This window comes from Sinocyclocheilus grahami, unplaced genomic scaffold, assembly GCF_001515645.1.
Source record: "Sinocyclocheilus grahami isolate Dianchi unplaced genomic scaffold, SAMN03320097.WGS_v1.1 scaffold497.1, whole genome shotgun sequence".
Taxonomy (NCBI): domain Eukaryota; kingdom Metazoa; phylum Chordata; class Actinopteri; order Cypriniformes; family Cyprinidae; genus Sinocyclocheilus; species Sinocyclocheilus grahami.
Genome location: NW_015505676.1, coordinates 539,218 through 559,293, shown reverse-complemented (window position 1 = coordinate 559,293; position 20,076 = coordinate 539,218). Strand labels below are relative to the sequence as shown.

Below are 20,076 nucleotides of genomic sequence, written 5' to 3'. Positions count from 1 at the left end.
GGTGGGCCGAGGGGGGGGGGGGGGGGGGGGGGGGGGGGGTTCACACTTTTATCATCCGCCTGGCAAAATTGATCTTCTGATCATTTAAACAGGCAGCACATCTCAGAAAGTCAGAACATTTGAGGTAGGATGAGTCACACGGCAAGGCTTAAAATGTATATTTTTAACAAAAAGTGACTTAACGACATGCCAGAATTACAGCAATTATAAGACTCTGACTTGTAAAAAGCATTCAGGTCTTTGTAGAACTCATAATTACACCTTGTAAACTTGAATTTTCTAGGAGCTTATACCTGACCCCTGCAACATCATGCTGAAACACTCAAAATGCCAGTTGCTTCATCAGGTAATTTTAGTTAAGCAGTTATTTCATAGTATTTTTGTTTAATAATTCCTATAATTGACTAATTAATAATGAAAACTTCTTAATAATGAAAACTTCTTAATGAAAGACACATGTACATACATGCATACATACATATGCAAATCAGTGTGTTATGTGTATATATTATGTATATCATATATATATATGCCACGAATCCGGTCTATGAACTTCCATTAGTCCAGGCAGGGGCAAACAGAGTCCAAACGACAAGACGAGAGAGAGATCCAAGACAGGCTATAAACTTCAGGGCAGGTAGAGATCAGACAAGATGAGAAAACAGGCTAAGATCAAAACACGGGTAAACAGAATATGAACAAGACTAAACTCTAACTCAGGAATCACGGGATGGCTTGGTAAAGCAGCTAACACTAGGAGAGTGATCAATGCAGAACAATACGCAATACGCATACTATATATATATATATATATATATATATATACACATATAAAACACACTGATTTGCTAAACTACCGTTTTTGTTATGCAACAGAAATCAAGTAAGAGAAATGAAAAGTGAATTCAGGGCAAAGTGACTGTTTTCCAACTGGCTAATTCCTGTCCATTCAATAGCCAAACTCCTAGATGAGATTGGATAAATCCTCATTTTTCTTCTGCCAGTGGGTAGAAAGAAAAAATGTGAGAGTAGAGAAGTGACCTCCTCGTCAAACAAGGGCATTTCCTAATATAGCCAAGTGTAGAACTAGACGCACAAAAAAAATTAAAGCCAGAACAGCAGAGCCGGTCTCCACTAGGGGTCAGCCAAACCACTGGCCATGCAAATTGGCTACTTTAATGGTAATAATGAAAGTGAAAAGAAGGCGGAGGAGAGCTGGCCTGGTTTCATTGTGCTGGCAGAGCAGCAGTGACAAGCTGCTATTTAGAGAGCTGAAAAGAAGCCTACAGCACTGAACTGAGGCGTGACAACTCTGCAAGTACCAGCAGTCCTCAAATGGGTCAGGATGGACTGAATATTAACTAGGCCCCGCACACTAGTTCTCGCAGCAGCATTATGCTGAAAATTGAACATGCAACTCTGGCCCTGCCTACGCTTTCTGTAACACACACACATTCTGAAATGGCAGGAAGAACACCGATTGCATTAAGATTATAAGAGTTTGCTGTAAGACATAGAGAGCTTGCAGCTTTAACAAGGTGAGTTTGTTGATGCACAATGCTAAACTAAAGAACATTATAAAGCATTATATACAATATACAAGAACCTGAGTATATTACATTTATTTTATTCCTGAAAGTTCTGCTACTCTATCTATCCTCATTTTGCACTGAGAATACAGAACAGTACATTTTTTTCTGATGGCTTTGGTTTGATACTTTTTAAGAGCAATAACCCTCTTTTGACACTGAGCGAATTGAAAAAAACATCTCTGAAGATGGATTTTAAAAAGCATCAAATCCCACGTCAAACATGCACTGACACCATCCAATGCTGCCACCTAGTGGTTCACATAAATCCGTAGCTGCCTTGTGGAAATATCAGCCGTGAGTTCAATACTTGAAGCTTATGAACAATGAAGGGCCAGTTTTTAAGGTATCAAGGTTGTAAAACACCGCATCGGCTCAGAGCACTCCAGTGAATACATGTGTCATGTTTAATTACCTAATGACTTCCAAACAAGCGTGTAATGAAAACAAAACCTCCATTACAACAATAAATGACTCAAACGCCAACGAGACAGACCTGAGACCTGAGAACTACTGCCATTTTGGCGCCAGCAGCCACCGTCTAATTGGTCATGCTTCCAAGAAATAGGAGCTACGGGGTTAGCATTTTACAGTAACACTGAAATTGCTATTGGCATCCTGGGCATAATAAATCCGATAAAAGGCTTTTGCGAGAGGAAATCAGCGGAAGTTGTTGTGACAGTGCTCATTATACGTGTGAACTCTGCAAAACTTTCCCTGTGAAATCTAGAATGTTGACCTTTTCTCTTCTTCCTCTCATTCTTTCCTTTTCCCCTCTCTGACACGTCGATAACTATTACAGCAGTCCTATTAGCACGGGAAAGCGACTAAAACATATGCGTTTCCTCGCGTAACATATCCTGAGCCTTCCAACAATCCCGTCTCCCCGGTGCTCATTGTAGTCTTTACCGCTATTGATTTTTATCATAGATAAGGCGGCTAAATCTCCCCAAGAGCTCTAAATCCGTCCTCTCGTCACCCAGAAGCATTAGCCTCCTCTGCATGCAACAGAAAATGATCTTTTCTTTCTGGTTTTGGGGGACCTCTGCTCCATCCTCTCTCAGGAGATAAGCCTCAGTCACGCCATATAGGGCAACAGATACAGACAACAATACAGAATGAGGATGACTGATAGGCGCGAGTGCAGGCTTTGCATTTGAGAAATAAATGCAAATACTTGTTGTTATTATTATGCACATAGATATAATATGCACACACATATACATGATGTGCTAGTGTTTTTCTGAATATTTTCTCAATTATACTGTTATTACAATGTAATAACAGTGTAATTACATTGTAATGTGTATTAAGCATGTTTCTGCTAATAAAATCAGCTCTGTAGTCATGAGGTAGTTTGACAACAATGTGTAAACCATTTGGTCACACTGGTTGTGTAGGGGAAACCCACAGCCATATGGGACTGAAGATCAAAGGCTTTTCCTGTCTCACTACTTACATAAGCTTCAATAACATGAACAAGTTTAAAATTTAAACATGGCTAGAGGAGACACATGGTTTTGTTCATATTTGTTTCAGGTAGTGTTCGGCATCATGCAATACATGTGGCTCTTAAATGTGAACATCTATTAAATATTAATAGCCAAGCAACAGATGGATTTAGATGTGCTTTGATCACCAACCTTTTTTGCCTCTGAAATTATTCTTCAATGCATGACTTCCCTGCGTAAATACAAACTGCAGCTTACCTTGCAGCTTCAATAGATAAGCTACTGTGACTCTGAGGAACAGACACAAAGGCACAGATAGTGACACACTGTCAATCTGATTGACAGAAGCAGATTACGTAAAATGACGTATGATAAACAGTGAGGTTGAAAGTATGACAAACATCTGTATTTCAGGACCACAGATTGTGTCATATTACATAACCCATGACAACTAAAGATCAAGGCAAACAGATATTTCTGCTGCATACAGCATTGTGTGCCATTATACAAAATAGGATCATCAAACTGAGATTAAAAGCCAAAACTCGGTCCATTATTTCTATACAGGTCATCCATACGGTCCCACATTTATCAGAGCAAAATACATTCTTTTCCATATCAGTAGAAACTATAAACAGTTAGATTTATTTGTGAATGGGAAATTTATGTAACCTGATGTGTGATAAACCATCTTGCCACATTAAAGTCTGGGTACTTTGTTTTCTGGAATTCCTACTGTTTGTTCATTTCGTTGTTTGTGACAAGTGTTGTTGGGTGCATCTTCAGAGTCAGAAACTAAAAGGCCACGGTAATTTGCAGCACTGCAAAAATCGTATGTACAAACAAACTAACAGAACATTTTTTCTGAGTCAGCTGTTTGCCGAGGACGTCATTCACCTATTATTTGTGTCCATGGAGACAGAGCTTAGAAGAAAGTCTCTCGGCACAGAGGACATGTGGATTTGTTGCTAGATGTGAACCATTTATACTGTGGAATGAAAAGAAATGGAAACAAGCGGTCAGTGAGGAACGAGAAGCGTTCGAGATCATTCAAGGTTGCACATTTTGCTGATTCTGAAATATCTGCAGAATTGGAGTAATAAATGGTGACAGATTGAGAACTTCACTGCGGATGGGAAATGATACAATTTTCAATTTAATTTTTTCCGAAATGAAACCTTCTATAGGATTTTAAACCTATGATTTGAAAGGGATCCAGTCATACTATCAATAAAAAAACATTAAAACTCAACATGAAATCAAAATTGAGCTTATTCACTTTCTGAATACCATTGAATATCCTGTTTCACACAAATACTTCAGATTACAGAAGTAAAATGGGTGCCATATTAACTTTAAATTGCAGATATTACAGATAGTGATGTAAATTTGTAAAATAACATAAAAGCTCAAAACTACACTTACTACTCTCAAAAACCCTTCATCTAAAAATAACTATGATGGAAGTGCAAAAGATTGAGTATGTGGCACTCACCAGACAGGCAGAGTGGAACTTCTTTTTGCAAGTACGGCAGGCTTTCTTTGGCAGCGAGTAATTGGATCCGTGAATGACAGAGAAGCAGATCATACAGTCCTCCACCCCCTCAAAACGCTTGTCAACATTGTTCTTCCACAGCGACAGACCTTCCAGAATACTGCCATTCTACCAAACATATCATCTAAATTAGTCCGGCTATTTTTTGTTATTCATATAAAAAAAAAAGAAAATCACACAGAGCATTTAACTATTACTTTAATAAACCAGTCCAACTGGTCCAACTCCAACATAAACAGATGAGACAACATTAACATCAGTCCCAAAAAGTGTTCAAATCTAAAAAGAAAAAAAAAGTATGAATATCACTGCATTTGATTTTTTTTTTAAATCAACCCGAGGAACGCAGTAGCAATTTTTAACAACAGAGATCAGATTTCAAGTAAAACATTTCATATCTCAAATTACCCCAATTCCACTATTATTATTCTAAATCCACTAAAAATGACTTTGGGACTTTGGTTAAAGCAACAATGACCCAAAAAAAGAAGTTAGTTCTGACAAAAGCTATTGCATCATTTGTTTCCAGATGCCACTTGGTTTGATATTTTTTTTATCTAATACAGTAAAATGAATTTTTATATGTGGCTTAAGTGACCAAATACTTTATATTTAGTTTCTCTGTAACAGCTTGTGGTATGCCTTGTATTACGTGTTTTAAAGGCAGTTTAAAGACTTACAAAAACAAGTTTTAAAATTAGGAAACTGAAAATATAATTTTGCAAGGAGTAAAAATATTTAGAAAAAATATATACAGTGGTGTGAAAAGGTTTTGCATTTACTTGCATTATCTTTGTGTAATGTTAAAATCTGTTTGATGATCTGAATCTTTTAAGTGTGACAAATATGCAAAAAAAAAAAAACAGGAAGGGGGCAAAAACCTTTTCACACCACTGTATATCTAAATTGCTTAAATGTTCAGTAAGACTTTTTTAAAGAATGTAAAACTTTTTTCAGCAAGGATGAAAATTAAAACTACATTAATTAATTATTACATTACATTCTTTTTTTTTTTTTTAAATGCTGTTCTTTTGTAGTTCTTATGCATTAAAGAATCCTAAAAAAACATATATCACACTATCAACAAAAATATGAAGCAGAACAACTGTTTTCAACAATGATAATAAGAAATGTTTCTCGAGCAGCAAATTAGCATACTGAAGGCTCATGTGACACTGAAGACTGGGGTAATGATGATGAAAATTCGGTTTTAACATCACAGGAATAAATTTTAAAATATATTGAAATAGAGAAGTTATTTTAATTTCTTAAGAGACTTTCAAGCTTACCGACCACAAACCTTTGAACAGTAGTGTATAGTTTTTTTCCTAACTTAAATTTTTTTTTCTTAAAATAAATGTTACTGCATTTATCTAAAAAAAAAGTTTAGACTGAGAACATTTCTACTTCCTGTTCTACACACCTGGTGTGTGAGGTACGTGCTGAGCTGAAGCATCCAATTGCGCCACTGCTGAACAGCCACGCCCACTCTCCGCCCACTCTCCACTGAGATGGAGCCGAGCGGATAATTCTGAGGCAGCTGAATCACCAGCTCTATGAAGATATCGTCGACTGAATAAGTCGCGATCACCTCCCGCGTGGCAGACCGTGCTTTCACCTGGGAAAAAAAAAACATCCCATTACAGTTCATCAAACCACATAAGCACAGAGCACTTTCTTTCACTTAAACTTTCCACCACGGCTCACCATCATGTTCTCAAAAGTCTGGGTGCTGGACTGTACAGATGCGATCTCCTGCGCAGACAAAACGCCGCTGACATACTTGCTGGTGAATTTATCCACCATGCTGAAGACACGTTTCTCTTGGCTGTTCCACCACAGACGCACCATTGCAGGCAAGTCCTTCAACGCACCATAGTACACCGAGCAGGCCAGATGGGGAAGCTCAAACTGCAGACCATCAGTTTCTAGAAAACACACACACACCTAATGAGATGACCTCAGATAAGAGAGAAATACATAAATGTTACAAATCATTGGTTGTCAACTGATGGGCCAAAGATCTGTTCTGATCAGGTCACGGGTAGCAGGTAGTGTTGGTAATACTAACGGTTAACTATTAAACTATTACATTTTATATTAAAACTATTACATTTTAAGCAATTAAGCTGAAATAAAATAAATACTTAAAATAAAAAAAAACTTAAAAGTAAATTTTTTTTTAAAGATCATTATTTTGTGTATTTGGTGTAACAGAATATGTTGACATGCTTTAATGTTCAAAAAAACATTCAAATACTGTACATTATTGTAGGTCCTCTATGCCCCGCCTCTCTTAAACGCTTCGTTTTCTACAAAGTCCCTCCTTCCGACAAGCGCAGTCTGCTCTGATTGGCCAGCTGACCCAGTGAATTGTGATTGGCCGAACACCGCAAGCACTCGTCGGAAATATAACGCCCCTTTCTTTCAAAATAAATGTAAAGACAGAGCCCAAAAGGGGAACAGAGTCGTGTGACAGACACAGTGATGAAGCTGGTATGTGTTTGCAGTACACAAGCCACGGTTAAGACAGCTGCCTCCACTGTGATGTGACATCACAGCTCTGTTTCCATCTGATTCAGATCACAGTCTCTGCTCCGGTGGCAGCCATGTTTTTCTGTGTCTGCCCGTCTCTATCATCAGCTTGTGTCCGCTGAGTCTGTATCTGGTCAACGTGCTTCTCAGTTTCTTATCTGACACTGTGTACAGATACTCTGCCGTACTGTACTCTCTCTTTAGGGCCAGATAGCATTGCACTTTACTCTGCTGTTGTGTTTGGGTTTGCCAGTGAGTGATGTAGTTCTGTTTGATCTGTGCAGTAATCTGACTGATTCTGATGCTGTGATTCAGAGCAGCAGTAGATGTTAGTGAAGCATCAGGACTGAAGCTCTGGATCAGCTGAGGGAGGGGCTTGCTTTCTTTGCTCATCTCTTGGTATTGCAGGGCTTTACAATGATATGATTGGGGGTCACTGAGCTTCAGCTAGCTCAGAAAGCTCTGGGCTTTCCTGGAGCAGGTGCACTAACTATTCAAGTCATTCTGCCACGAGTCAGTGCATCACGCACACATGCAGCCATTGAGAGGCTCGTCATTTTGCCTTTTTTTGGCTTTGTGCTGTCAATTATTTGCTCATCTATATTTTTTTGTCTCCTTCACTGCCCCGGAAAATAAACATTGCCAGCTGCAGATTAGAGACTGAGAAACTACGATATGCAATCTCAAACACCATACATATCTATATTGAGTTTTATTTAATAATTTAGTTTAATAATTTTAAGGTCATGTCTTTTTTTTTCCTCATGCTAAAATGTATTAAAAAAATTTTTTTTTCCCATTGCTTCAAAAATAATGTTTTTAAGCTTACGATAATAATATTATTTATAATATTTAAATTGATATGTACTGTATAATATATATATATATATATATACATTTGTGCTCAAGCTTATTCATACCCTTGGTAAATATGATCAAAGAAAGCTAAGAAAATAAATCTGTATCATTAATCCTTTTGATCTTTTATTTTAAACATATACAAAAATCGAACCTTTCATTGGAGAATAATAATTTAAAATGAGAGAGAAATCTCATGAAATAATAATATATACACACACACGCACACACACACACACACACACATATATATATATATATATATATATATGCAGTTCTAGAGTTATTGATGCATGGACCTGTATATACACATCCGAGGTTGATGTATTCTGATGCCATCAGCTTTCATGTGTCTCTTCAGAGAATAATCACACTGTAAATGTCTGAATGGTTCAGAACACAATAACATGGAGACATATCAGATTTAGGCCTGTGCTTTCGTGTGACACGAGCGAATCCACTGATTGATCACCATCCGCTCTCGTGTTGCATTCGCCTCTGTTTCACTTAAAGCGCCTCAGTAATTGGTTACACGTAATGAATTAGGCCCACCGCCGAGTTCAACTAATCACATCGGCAGCCGAATTCCTCAACCCCAACAAATCCCACCATGAAATGGATAGCGTTTCGTGTCTGTGTTTGATCTAGATACGTGTCGCTCTCTAAACTGTATGCTGATGTCAGCACGAGATGTGAGGATCAGGTAATTCATCTTACTGCGTGGGCCGAGCGAGATTCTGCATCAGCTGCGTGCGTTAAACCTCTAACAAATGCAAATCTGTGAATTCCTAGAGATCAGCGTGTCTCCAGCAGAGCTGTAGTCAGAGACACCGGAAGATGGCAGAGAGCCTGGAAGAGCCTCTAAAAGCCCCTGATTAAGAGAAAATCACACACTGCTGTGATGCGTTTCCTGTTTGCTCTGAATGAACCTCGCTCGCAGCGCTTGATTTCCTGTGCTCACAGTCTTCCTTTTTTCTCTCGATGAATAATGTTTGTTTCTGTCCCCCGACAGCACATCCATGTAAGCCATACATCTTTAATGTGGCAGAAGATAGATGACTCCAGGAAATCTAAGAGAAGAGGCATGATCCTGCTGCCAGAGCGATGCTGAGGATGCATGTGAGCCAAATTCATTTCAAATATAGAAGCATATTTAACCCTCTATTGCACAATGCTGCCTAAGGCAAACAAGCCCATTGTTTCACAAGCACGTCATGCATGTAAAGCAATCAAATGGTTAATAAAGAGGAGGTGACTTTGAGAAAACCGATTAAAAGTTTATTCTTGGTCACACAACATCATATGATGGTTATTTTAAAAGCTTATTTCTGGCACCATGTGAGGATGCATGTTTTATAACCTGCACTTGTGCTTTAAAGGGGTCATATGATGCTTTTTTTAAAGATCATTATTTTGTGTATTTGGTGTAACAGAATATGTTGACATGCTTTAATGTTCAAAAAACACATTCTTTTTCAAATACTGTACATTATTGTAGGTCCTCTATGCCCCGCCTCTCTCAAACGCTTCGTTTTCTACAAAGTCCCTCCTTCCGACAAGCGCAGTCTGCTCTGATTGGCCAGCTGACCCAGTGCATTGTGATTGGCCGAACACTGCAAGTACTCGTCGGAAATGTAACGCCCCTTACTATAATCGCGAGCTTCATCTTTCAAAATAAATGTAAAGACAGAGCCCGAAAGGGGAACAGAGTCTCGTGACAGACACAGTGATGAAGCTGGTATGTGTTTGCAGTACACAAGCCACGGTTAAGACAGCTGACTCCACTGTGATGTGATGCTGTCTCTCTTTCTCTCACACACACGCGCGAGCGTGCGCACACACACACACGATGCGCAAAACTTACGCATTTGAACAGTCCATAGCAAATACTTAAACTAATAACAAAACAGTAGCTAAGCCTAATTTAAATTAGGTATGTTTTTTAACAAAACAGTAGCTGATTCAGAAGCATCAGATTGTCATAGCAAAGTCAGAATTACCTCCTCTCCTAGGTTCACGAAACGGTCGTTCATAAAATGCATTGCTGTTCTGTTGTAAGTCATCTTAAAGATTCCTAAATGCATCTACTTCTGGAAGGCCAAATAAAGTGCTTTTGCTTTCGCCTAGAAACACGCAGCGTCTCCCTGACATGCTGCTTCAACACTAACTGCGGTTACTGAAACCACGCCTTCTTTCTTTGCGTGAACATTTGGGCGGCATTATGCTAATATTTCCACATAGTGAGGTAGATATGTGGGGGCGTGTTAGAACGAGCCGTTTTAGGGGGGCGTGGCAGAGTCTTAACTTTGATAAAGAATATCTCTTTGGTTTTGAGACTTTAGTCTTTGCAACTTCAGGGATCTTATCTATGCACAATCAGCTTGTAACATTCCAAAGAGAAAGGAAAACTTGAAATCGCATCATATGACCCCTTTAATTATTATTATTATAGCAAAACAGAAATATAAAAAAGATGACAAAAGCACAAAAAAATTGCTAAAACTTTAAAAATGGAAATATAAAAAAAAAAAACATCTAAACAAACTACAAAAAAAAGTTTTAGTAAAAATTATTAATAATATTGCATATTGTTGGGTCTATGCAGTTTGTAATAATGTTAATTGTATGTTAAAATTTTCTGAAATATCTGAAATGTTAATGAAATGTTCATTTTAATGCCTGATTTTAGCAAGATGTTTATTTTCAATAAGTCGTTTTTGTAGTGTGTTCAATCCTGTGGTGAGAATCACAGTTCTAAATGATCTGCAACATACTCCGGGGGGCGAGATACAAACTCTCAGTGAAGAAGATTTTGGGTTCTTTGCTCGAGGGTTCTGCTGGTTGTCCAGGCACTGATGGGTTCTCTGGCATCAGACGGAACAGGTGGAGCAGGAGTTTATGAAGAGAACGAGTCTTTTTCAAGTGCAAAGCGTACTGAGCTCGCAGCTGAAAAACAAAAACAGACGTTTTCGCAACGTAAAAGAAATGTCATGTTGCTTGCATTGCAAATAAGTACTGTGGCCTTTTTTACGTTCACTCAAAATCATAAAGAGCTGTGGAGATGAAAGCTGTGACATTATCACTCAATATTTCTGTCACAATGAGACTAACACATCTGACAGATCATTTAACTTCTAGAATGTCTCTGTTACAAGTCTATCAAAAAAGATGAGACTAGAGGTTAGGGCTGGGACAATAAATCGATGCATCGCGATTCGTGGATTCTGAGCTTAGTTTTTAACAGCAGATGGCACTCTAGGCTAGTTTTTAACCGCACACTCAAATGCTCACGAAGAAGAGCGCTTGTGCGTTCGGCTGAGTAATGGAAGTGTTTAAATGCACTTGTACATCGGCTTTTATGCTTTTATGATGCGAGATTAATGTAAACACAGCCCACTGTGAACATCCTTGTAATTCGCTTCATCCTTTTCGAACTTTATGAATGATTATTTTAGGTTAAAGTGTGTAAGGAACTGGAAGCAAGCAGAATACGGTTATTTCTAAAGCACGCAGTGCCATCTGCTGTTAAAAACTAAGCTCAGAATCGATTCAAGAGAGAATCGCGATGCCTTCGGAAAATCTCAGAATCGATGCAGAATCATTTCTCGATTTGCGATGAATCGATTTATTGTCCCAGCCCTACTAGAGGTGAACCGATTTTTGGCATTTCTGGACCTTGATCATGGTAATTACATTGCTGTCTATGTGAGGGACAGAGAGCTCTCACAATTCATCAAAAATATCTTAATTTGTGTTCCGAAGATGAACGGAGGTCTTACAGGTTTAGAACGACATGAGGGTGAGTAATTAATGACAGAATTTAAATTTTTGGGTGAGCTATCCCTTTAAGTTTTGAGCCATGTATTATACCTTGTACTATTTTGTACCCTGCAATAAACATTTACTTAAAATATCTTTTATGAGATGAAGGGGAAAAAACAAAAACAAAATCGGGCAAACACATCAGCCAAAAAATCTGCATCATATATCGGCCATCGGCTGCCCTGATTTCTAAATATCGGCATCAGCATCGGCCAGAGAAAAACCCATATTGGTCGACCTCTAGATGAGACAATGATTAACAGCTTTCCAGCGCATTATGACTGTTTTTTTACTTACATGAGATGAAGAAGCCTTGAAGAAGGTGAAGAGGAGTTTCCAGGCCAGAAGATATCCCAGAATGAAGCAGTGCTCCATACTGAGGGGTTGCACCACTGCAAACTCACCCACTTGCACGCCACCTAGAATATTCTCCAAGAGCTCTTCTGTGGCAGAAAGGATGCTCATCAATGCTGCTGGAGGAGACCTACAGGAAGTGCACACAGTAAGTCATCTAGATAACATAAAATTTGTGGGTGACCCCAGAAAAAACAAAAATTTAAATAATCAAATAATCTAAAAAACAATAATATAAATAAAACAAATATATATTAGACAGATATTATAAATAATAACATTTTAAATTGATATTTTAAATAACACAAACAGTTAAATAAGAGTAAATAATACAATATTTGAATAATGGATCCTCTAGGCTAAATGGGTGCCATCAGAAACAGCTGATAAAAGCATAAAACAGCATACAACAAAGTAATAAAAGCATAACAATAATCAAAAAGTAATCCACATGACGCCAGTCCATTAACGTCTTGTGAAGCGGCATTATTTTATTAAATAATAAAAAATAACAACATAACAAATATTAAATATTAAACATTAAACAGATATTTAAATAACAACATATTTTAAATTGATATTTAAACAAAAACCGTTAAATAAGAGTAAATACAATAATTAAATTATGAAAAAATAGATAAATAGTAAGAAAATATGAAAAACTATGAATAACTGAATGAAAACAGTAAAAGGACAGTAAAAACAGAAAGGTCACTGTTACATCATATATGATATAGAAATTATATAAATAAATGTATATACATTTTTCCCCTATTTTTGCTATCATCAATGTATATCAGGGTGTTTTGTGTTATTTAGATCATGTTTATTTCATTACTTTAGTTATTTTATATTTTAGATAATACAATTATTAAATAAATAAAAATATAACAATACAAACACAAACAAAGATGGATGGATAGACATCAAAATAATCTTACCAAATGGAATCTATTTAGCATTAAAGTCCAAAGACTTTTAAGTGCCAGTGTGTGTGAAAGAGTGTCTTTTGTGTGTCTTACAAGCATGGTTCTTCTCCATCTTCGTCATCAGATTTAGCGCTGGCACTCTCACTGTCACTCTCTGGCAACAAAGGCATCACCCTGTAAGACACGAACACATCACTCACATTTCTCCTGAGACGATTCCACGTCAGCACTGAAGCTCATTCATAGACTTGTAATGGACATCACACTTCAGCAACAGTACAGAGGAGATCTCAGCTAACCCCGTGGAATATAAAACTGTTTCTCTCCCAGAGGCTTGTTCTCACAATGAAGCATATTTAATTAAACCCAAAGCAGAACGCATTGTGGATTAAACTTCTTCCGTACAATATGACCTTAAGGCTATGCAAAAACCGGCCGTCCCTTGGAGTATTCATTTCAATTACATTTACAATTATGTTCTAGACAGATACTTTCCTACCAAAGCAACTTACAGGAAATTCCATTATAGAGTTTCTGCAGACGCTGCAGAACAGGTAGAAAACAAAGATAATGTCTAGGTGGTAAGACACATGCTGACTTCTTAATGCGGCATTCTACACTTTGCATTTTATTTTCCCCCACAAGTCCAATTATAATGTTAAACAAGTTTTCCTGCACCATGAATAGTTGTAATTTAGTTTAGTATGACCATTTTCTGCCCTTTCACTGACTCTTTAGTATTAAAAAGATTGTTTTTGCTACTGTACCTTTAAAACTTTGTTCATATGTTAATTTGCGTATGGTTACTGATGGTAACCATACGCAAGGAAAAGTTTAGGAAAAGTTCTCGCATAAAATAAAATTTGCTGAAAACTTCAACTTTTTGAAGAAATTTCAACAAATTCAACAAACTTCAACAGATTGGAGAAATTTTAAATTACATCGCTTGCTCACCATTTGGATTCTCTATACTGAATGGGTGCCGTCAGAAAAAAAGTGCAAACAGCTGACAAAAACATCATAATAATCCATAAGTAATCCTAATGACTCCAGTCCATCAATTAACATTTTGTGAAGTGAAAAACGGCATGTTTGTAAGTAATTTTTAACTTTAAACCCTTGCTTCTGGCTAAAATACAAGTCCTCTATACATATTGTTTTTCCAGAGAAAAAGTAATCTTGTCTGAATTAGGAGAGAAATATGCACAGATCAAGCACCGTTTACAGGCAAAAACAGTCCAAAACAGTGGATTTTGAAGTGAGATTACAACAAGGGAATTTTTTTTTTCTTTTTTTTTTAATGGAGGAAGCATTATTGTAGATTATGGACTGCTACTTTGGCCAGAAAATGATGGATTTACTACAAACACAGCTTTTTACTTCATAATTCCTTAATTGATGGACTGGAGGTTTGTGGATTAGTGCAGAGGATCCATTGGTGAGCAATTGATGTAATGCTAAAATTTCAGCAAATTTTCCTTTTTAGGCAACTATTCCTTCAGTAAGTTGTCCATTATATGACCTATTTAAATGTCTACTGTGTGGAGTTAGAGTGAAGTAAAAGTTCACTAAAGCAAGAGAGTCTGTAGCAAGAGAGTCTGTACTTGTGTAGGATGTGGTAGACTGCGAGCTGTAACGGCCGGGCTTTGAAGAGCAGCAGGGGTGAGAGGGTATTCAGCAGGGTCTGGAGGGGCTCTGGCAGACTGCTCCTCTGGTCGGCTACAAACCGAGGAGGGAGTTTATTCTGTGTGAGCAGCTCCACAGGGATGTAGGTAAGAGCCTCCCCCACTGCCCTCAATGCCGGCAGGGGGAACAAAGGGTCATCTGGCTCTGTAAAGTCCACTGAGACAACAGTTTGACATTTCAGTAGTCTGTTAACCACCAGACATCATGTTTCCATTAAACATCAGAAGTATAAATGATACAAGTAGTATAAAATGATTTCTAGGTTAACACTAGGGATGAGTCACAATGCCTATTGGGCAAACATGATTACTAAGTTTGAATGGTTTGTAGATATAGATTTTTTTTGGTTGTTTTGTGTAGTGATGGAGCTTTAATTATGTTTGCAATTTTTTTGCAATGTAAAATGCTACTTTAAAAAGAACTAATTGTTTAATCATATTATTTGCAATTTTACTATGTAATATAATAATATAATAAAAGTGTGTGGTTCAACTGTAGAAACTGTGAATACAATACAATTTATGGTTAAAAACAGTAAAAGAACATTCCCAGTAGCCACTGCATGACATTATGTATAACTGTATAATTACGTTTTATATAAATAATTTTTTACTTTTTATTTTTGCTTCCATTAAAGTGTTTTGTTATTTAGCATGCTTATTGCATTATTTTAGTGCTGTGTAGGGCATTTTGTCTTTGTGTGAATGACACTGTGCACCATCTATATTTGAGTATTGCCCATGTTTTATGGAAAGGTCTGGCTTTCTATTTTACCACCTGTATTATGGTGGTTATCAGTGCATTTTAAGGTAAAATGCAGATTTCAGTAGTTCAGGTAGAGTGGTATGTTAACATCATATCATTTAATAAAACATACTGTTAAAAGTTATAAAAAATATAGAGGCATCAATACTCTACCCTGTAATACCTAAAACATTATAACCATATTTTTTAATGTGAATTTCTGAAGACTGGAAATTCAGCTTTACTATCCCATTAATAAATTACATTTTAAAATATATTAAGATAGAAAAGTTCTTTTAAATTGTAATATTTCACAATATTACTTGTATTTTTGATCAAATAATGGCAACCTTGGTGAGCATAAAAGACGTCTTTCAAAACCATTAACTGACCGCAAACTTTTGAACAGTAGTGTAGATATAAAATCAAAAAATAAAATAAAAATCATTAAAGGGATAAAAAGAACTAATGAAAAATTAAAATGTGATGTTTATCTGCTTACCCCCAGGGCTTCCAAGATGTAGGTGACTTTGTTTCTTCAGTAGAACACAAACAAAGATATTTAACACAAACTGTTGCAGTCTGTCAGTCATATAATGGCAATCAATGGGCTCCACGGCTTTGAGAGTAAAAAAAACACACAGACAAAACCAAATTAAACCCTGCTGCTCGTGACGATACATTGAGGTCTTAAGACACAAAATGATCGGTCTGTGCAAGAAACTGAACAGTATTTATATCATTTTTTACCTCTGATCCACCGCAATGTTTAACTGTCCTGAGCGCGTTCACAACATCCGGCGCGTTTCGTGTCTTAAGACCTCAATGTATCTGACAAAAGGGATTTCAAAAAATCTCTGTGAGCAGCAGGGTTTAATTTGGTTTTGTCTGTGTATGCTTTTTTTACTCTTAAATGACAGACAGACTACAACGGTTTGAGTTAAAAATCTTAATTTGTGTTCTACTGAAGAAATAAAGTCACCTACATCTTGGATGCCCTGGAGGTAATCAGATAAACATCAAACTCTCCTTTTTGGGTGAACTATCCCTTTAAAGGTTCTTGTTAAGGTGACTCACCAGGAATCTTAATAAGCAGTGAGAGCAGAAGGTTGTGAATTCCCTCCAAAAAGAATTCCTTCCACTCAGAGTTCAGCTCTGGAGGAAGCTGTTCCTGCACACCAGCAGGGGGCGATGTGAAAAACTCACTCAGCCTTACAATCAGCTCACAGTTTGCACACACAAACAGCTGCACCAAAGGATTCAAGAACATGCTGCTGTTCTCACTGGCAGTCTGTGAAAAACACACAATTACACGTTGCGCTGATTAAAAATGACATTCGCTCAGATTGTCGTCAGTATGCAGCACGGTTCTCAGAGTAGGTGTGATTATTTATAAGATCAGCCATATGTGTAAAGCATCTCAGATCTCATTTACACCTTGTGTTAAAATGAGATCTATTCAAAATGCAGATTTGATTGTGCACTGAGGTGGAAATTTCTGGAAAGGACAGGGGAAAGTGTCGCTGTGAGCCTGTCTACTGCATACAAACTCATCTCACCTCAAGCCATGCCAGCATTGAGCAGAGCAGGAGATCCCAATGAGTGTTTCCCAAGACTGTAGGAGAATGATCCACCATCCAGCACAAGAAACGCATCATTTCTACTGCCAATAAGAGTCCTGCGGTAGAAACTTTTCCAAGGTCACTGCAAATGGACACAAAGTAAAAAAAGAACTTTTTTAATTCAATTTTATTTTATTTAATAATTATAATTAATTGTAAATATAATTAAACAATTTTATTAAATTTGTATATAATTTTAATTAACTTAAAATATATATTTAAAAGATACAGTAAAGAGGGAATACAATTTTTTTTGTTGATTTTTCTGTTTTTCAGCTTTAAAACATTTTGAAATTTTAAGAAAATGTTTATATATTGTTAGGCATCATTTAAAGATGCTTCACAATCTTGTTCAGTTTTAAATTGTGTTACGATAGCTATTATTACTTATTAATTTATATTTTGTATTTTTATTCTTATGTCATAGTAAAGAGGAAAATGAAAACCGTTATTGGTGATTTTCCTCTTTTTCTGCATTAATATGTTTGTATATTGTTATGTATTACTTGACGTTTACATTCTTGATACATATAACATTGTTATTCTAGCTATTATAATTATTTTGTATTACTTACTGATTTTATATTTTAAATGTTTTATTCCAAAAATACAGTATAGATGGTATAGGAAAAATATTTTGACAATCTGTTTTTCTGCATGAATGTTTTTGTTATGAATGCATTTTGGGCAAAATGTTTATATACTGTTACATATTATTTCAAGTTGCATCACATTCTTGATGCATTTAGCATTGTTATTATAGCAATTATTTTTTATTACAACTTATTATTAATTTTATATTTTACATGTTTTATATGAAAAATACAGTAATGAGGGAATAGGAAATATTTTATTTTATATTTCTATACATATATATATATATATATATGTGTGTGTGTGTGTGTGTGTGTGTGTGTGAGAGAGAGAGAAGAGTTTGGTTCCAAAACGCTATAAATCCATTTTGATTAATTGGAGTAAAAATGTGTTTACTTTACCAAGAAAGTGGCAAGATGAAAACCACTATCTTCTGTTTCAAACTTTCACATAGCATCTTTAGGTTATAATAACATAAAAAAATTTAATCCAGATTTAGATTTTTAAAGATTTATTATAAAGTTTTTGTATTTTTTCCTAAAATGCAATAAATCCATGACACGTTTTTTTTCTTTTTTTTCTCAAATAAATCCATTGAATCAATAAAGTTATTTTTCATATTGAAACTTGAAACAAAGTAAAAAAAGAACTTTTTTAATTCAATTTTATTTTATTTAATAATTATAATTAATTGTAAATATAATTAAACAATTTTATTAAATTTGTATATAATTTTAATTAACTTAAAATATATATTTAAAAGATACAGTAAAGAGGGAATACAATTTTTTTTGTTGATTTTTCTGTTTTTCAGCTTTAAAACATTTTGAAATTTTAAGAAAATGTTTATATATTGTTAGGCATCATTTAAAGATGCTTCACAATCTTGTTCAGTTTTAAATTGTGTTACGATAGCTATTATTACTTATTAATTTATATTTTGTATTTTTATTCTTATGTCATTGTAAAGAGGAAAATGAAAACCGTTTTTGGTGATTTTCCTCTTTTTCTGCATTAATATGTTTGTATATTGTTATGTATTACTTGACGTTTACATTCTTGATACATGTAACATTGTTATTCTAGCTATTATAATTATTTTGTATTACTTACTGATTTTATATTTTAAATGTTTTATTCCAAAAATATAGTATAGATGGTATAGGAAAAATATTTTGACAATCTGTTTTTCTGCATGAATGTTTTTGTTATGAATGCATTTTGGGCACAATTTTTATATACTGTTACATATTATTTCAAGTTGCATCACATTCTTGATGCATTTAGCATTGTTATTATAGCAATTATTTTTTATTACAACTTATTATTAATTTTATATTTTACATGTTTTATATGAAAAATACAGTAATGAGGGAATAGGAAATATTTTATTTTATATTTCTATACATATATATATATATATATATGTGTGTGTGTGTGTGTGTGTGTGTACTTGAAAATACACAACATAGTAAGTTGATCCACAAATGAACTTCACATATGGCCTCTGAACTTGGTCAATACTAATCTTATATACAGGGACTGGACTAAAAATACATTCAATCAGTCATCGCTCCCAAAATATATTCAATGGGTCATCTTGTTGTTAATGCTATAAATTAATTACAACAATAAAAGAAAATTTCATCATGAAATTCCAAAATGACATTTCCCTTAACATTCAACTTCCAAAAGTGCATTCATCTTTGCCATGTTACATTCATTAGTTGAATAGTGCTATATGCTGTATTAACAAAAACATTAATGGCATTAATAAAAACCACTTACACTGACAAGCTACGCAATATCGCATTCATAATCGAATGCGACTCATCTGCGATTATGAACGCGATATTGCAGTGATGTATGTGATGCTCTGTGTATTAAATGCCACTCCATCTGAAAGCACGTGATGGAGATTTACTATTAATCACAGAACCGGCTTTACTGACGAGATGCGCATGACAATCACATGCGATTTATCGTGCAGCCCTAAGTTTGTTTGTTGATCACAAAGTACAAAATAGATGAGGAAAACTAGAATGCCAGGTGTATTCAAAGCGCCGCCATTACTGTCTACAGTGTGTGGAATGGTGCGCTGTGATTGGTTGAGCAGATATATCGCATTCTGCAGAGAAGGGAGACTGGCGTTTGTCGCGGTTTGGAAAGAAAGGGAGAAAACATGACAGTATAACTCGGCGGATATCGTATTTTGTGTAAAATTTAAAATTTACTTTTCGACCAGATACAATACTGATTTTGGCGGAAACTCAAATTTTTTTTTAAATGGTGTTTATCGCGTTTTGGAACCAAACTCTTCATATATACACGTATATA

The 20,076-nt window shown here is 35.7% G+C and overlaps 1 protein-coding gene across 1 annotated transcript in view; it reads right to left on the bottom strand.

Moving 5' to 3' along the window:
* Window positions 1-3,649: 3,649 nt before the first annotated feature.
* LOC107554323 (E3 ubiquitin-protein ligase listerin-like) overlaps window positions 3,650-20,076 on the bottom strand; it is a 34,419-nt gene continuing 17,992 nt past the window's right edge. Inside the window, exons 19-28 of the mRNA XM_016236812.1 lie at window positions 17,083-17,227; window positions 16,601-16,814; window positions 14,698-14,935; window positions 13,187-13,267; window positions 12,108-12,294; window positions 10,784-10,934; window positions 6,303-6,523; window positions 6,019-6,213; window positions 4,536-4,703; window positions 3,650-4,028 (exon numbers count right to left, since the gene is read on the bottom strand). Of these exons, the coding sequence (XP_016092298.1) occupies window positions 3,966-4,028; window positions 4,536-4,703; window positions 6,019-6,213; window positions 6,303-6,523; window positions 10,784-10,934; window positions 12,108-12,294; window positions 13,187-13,267; window positions 14,698-14,935; window positions 16,601-16,814; window positions 17,083-17,227 (1,663 nt within the window). The 3' untranslated portion in view covers window positions 3,650-3,965. The remainder of the gene's footprint in view (window positions 4,029-4,535; window positions 4,704-6,018; window positions 6,214-6,302; window positions 6,524-10,783; window positions 10,935-12,107; window positions 12,295-13,186; window positions 13,268-14,697; window positions 14,936-16,600; window positions 16,815-17,082; window positions 17,228-20,076) is intronic.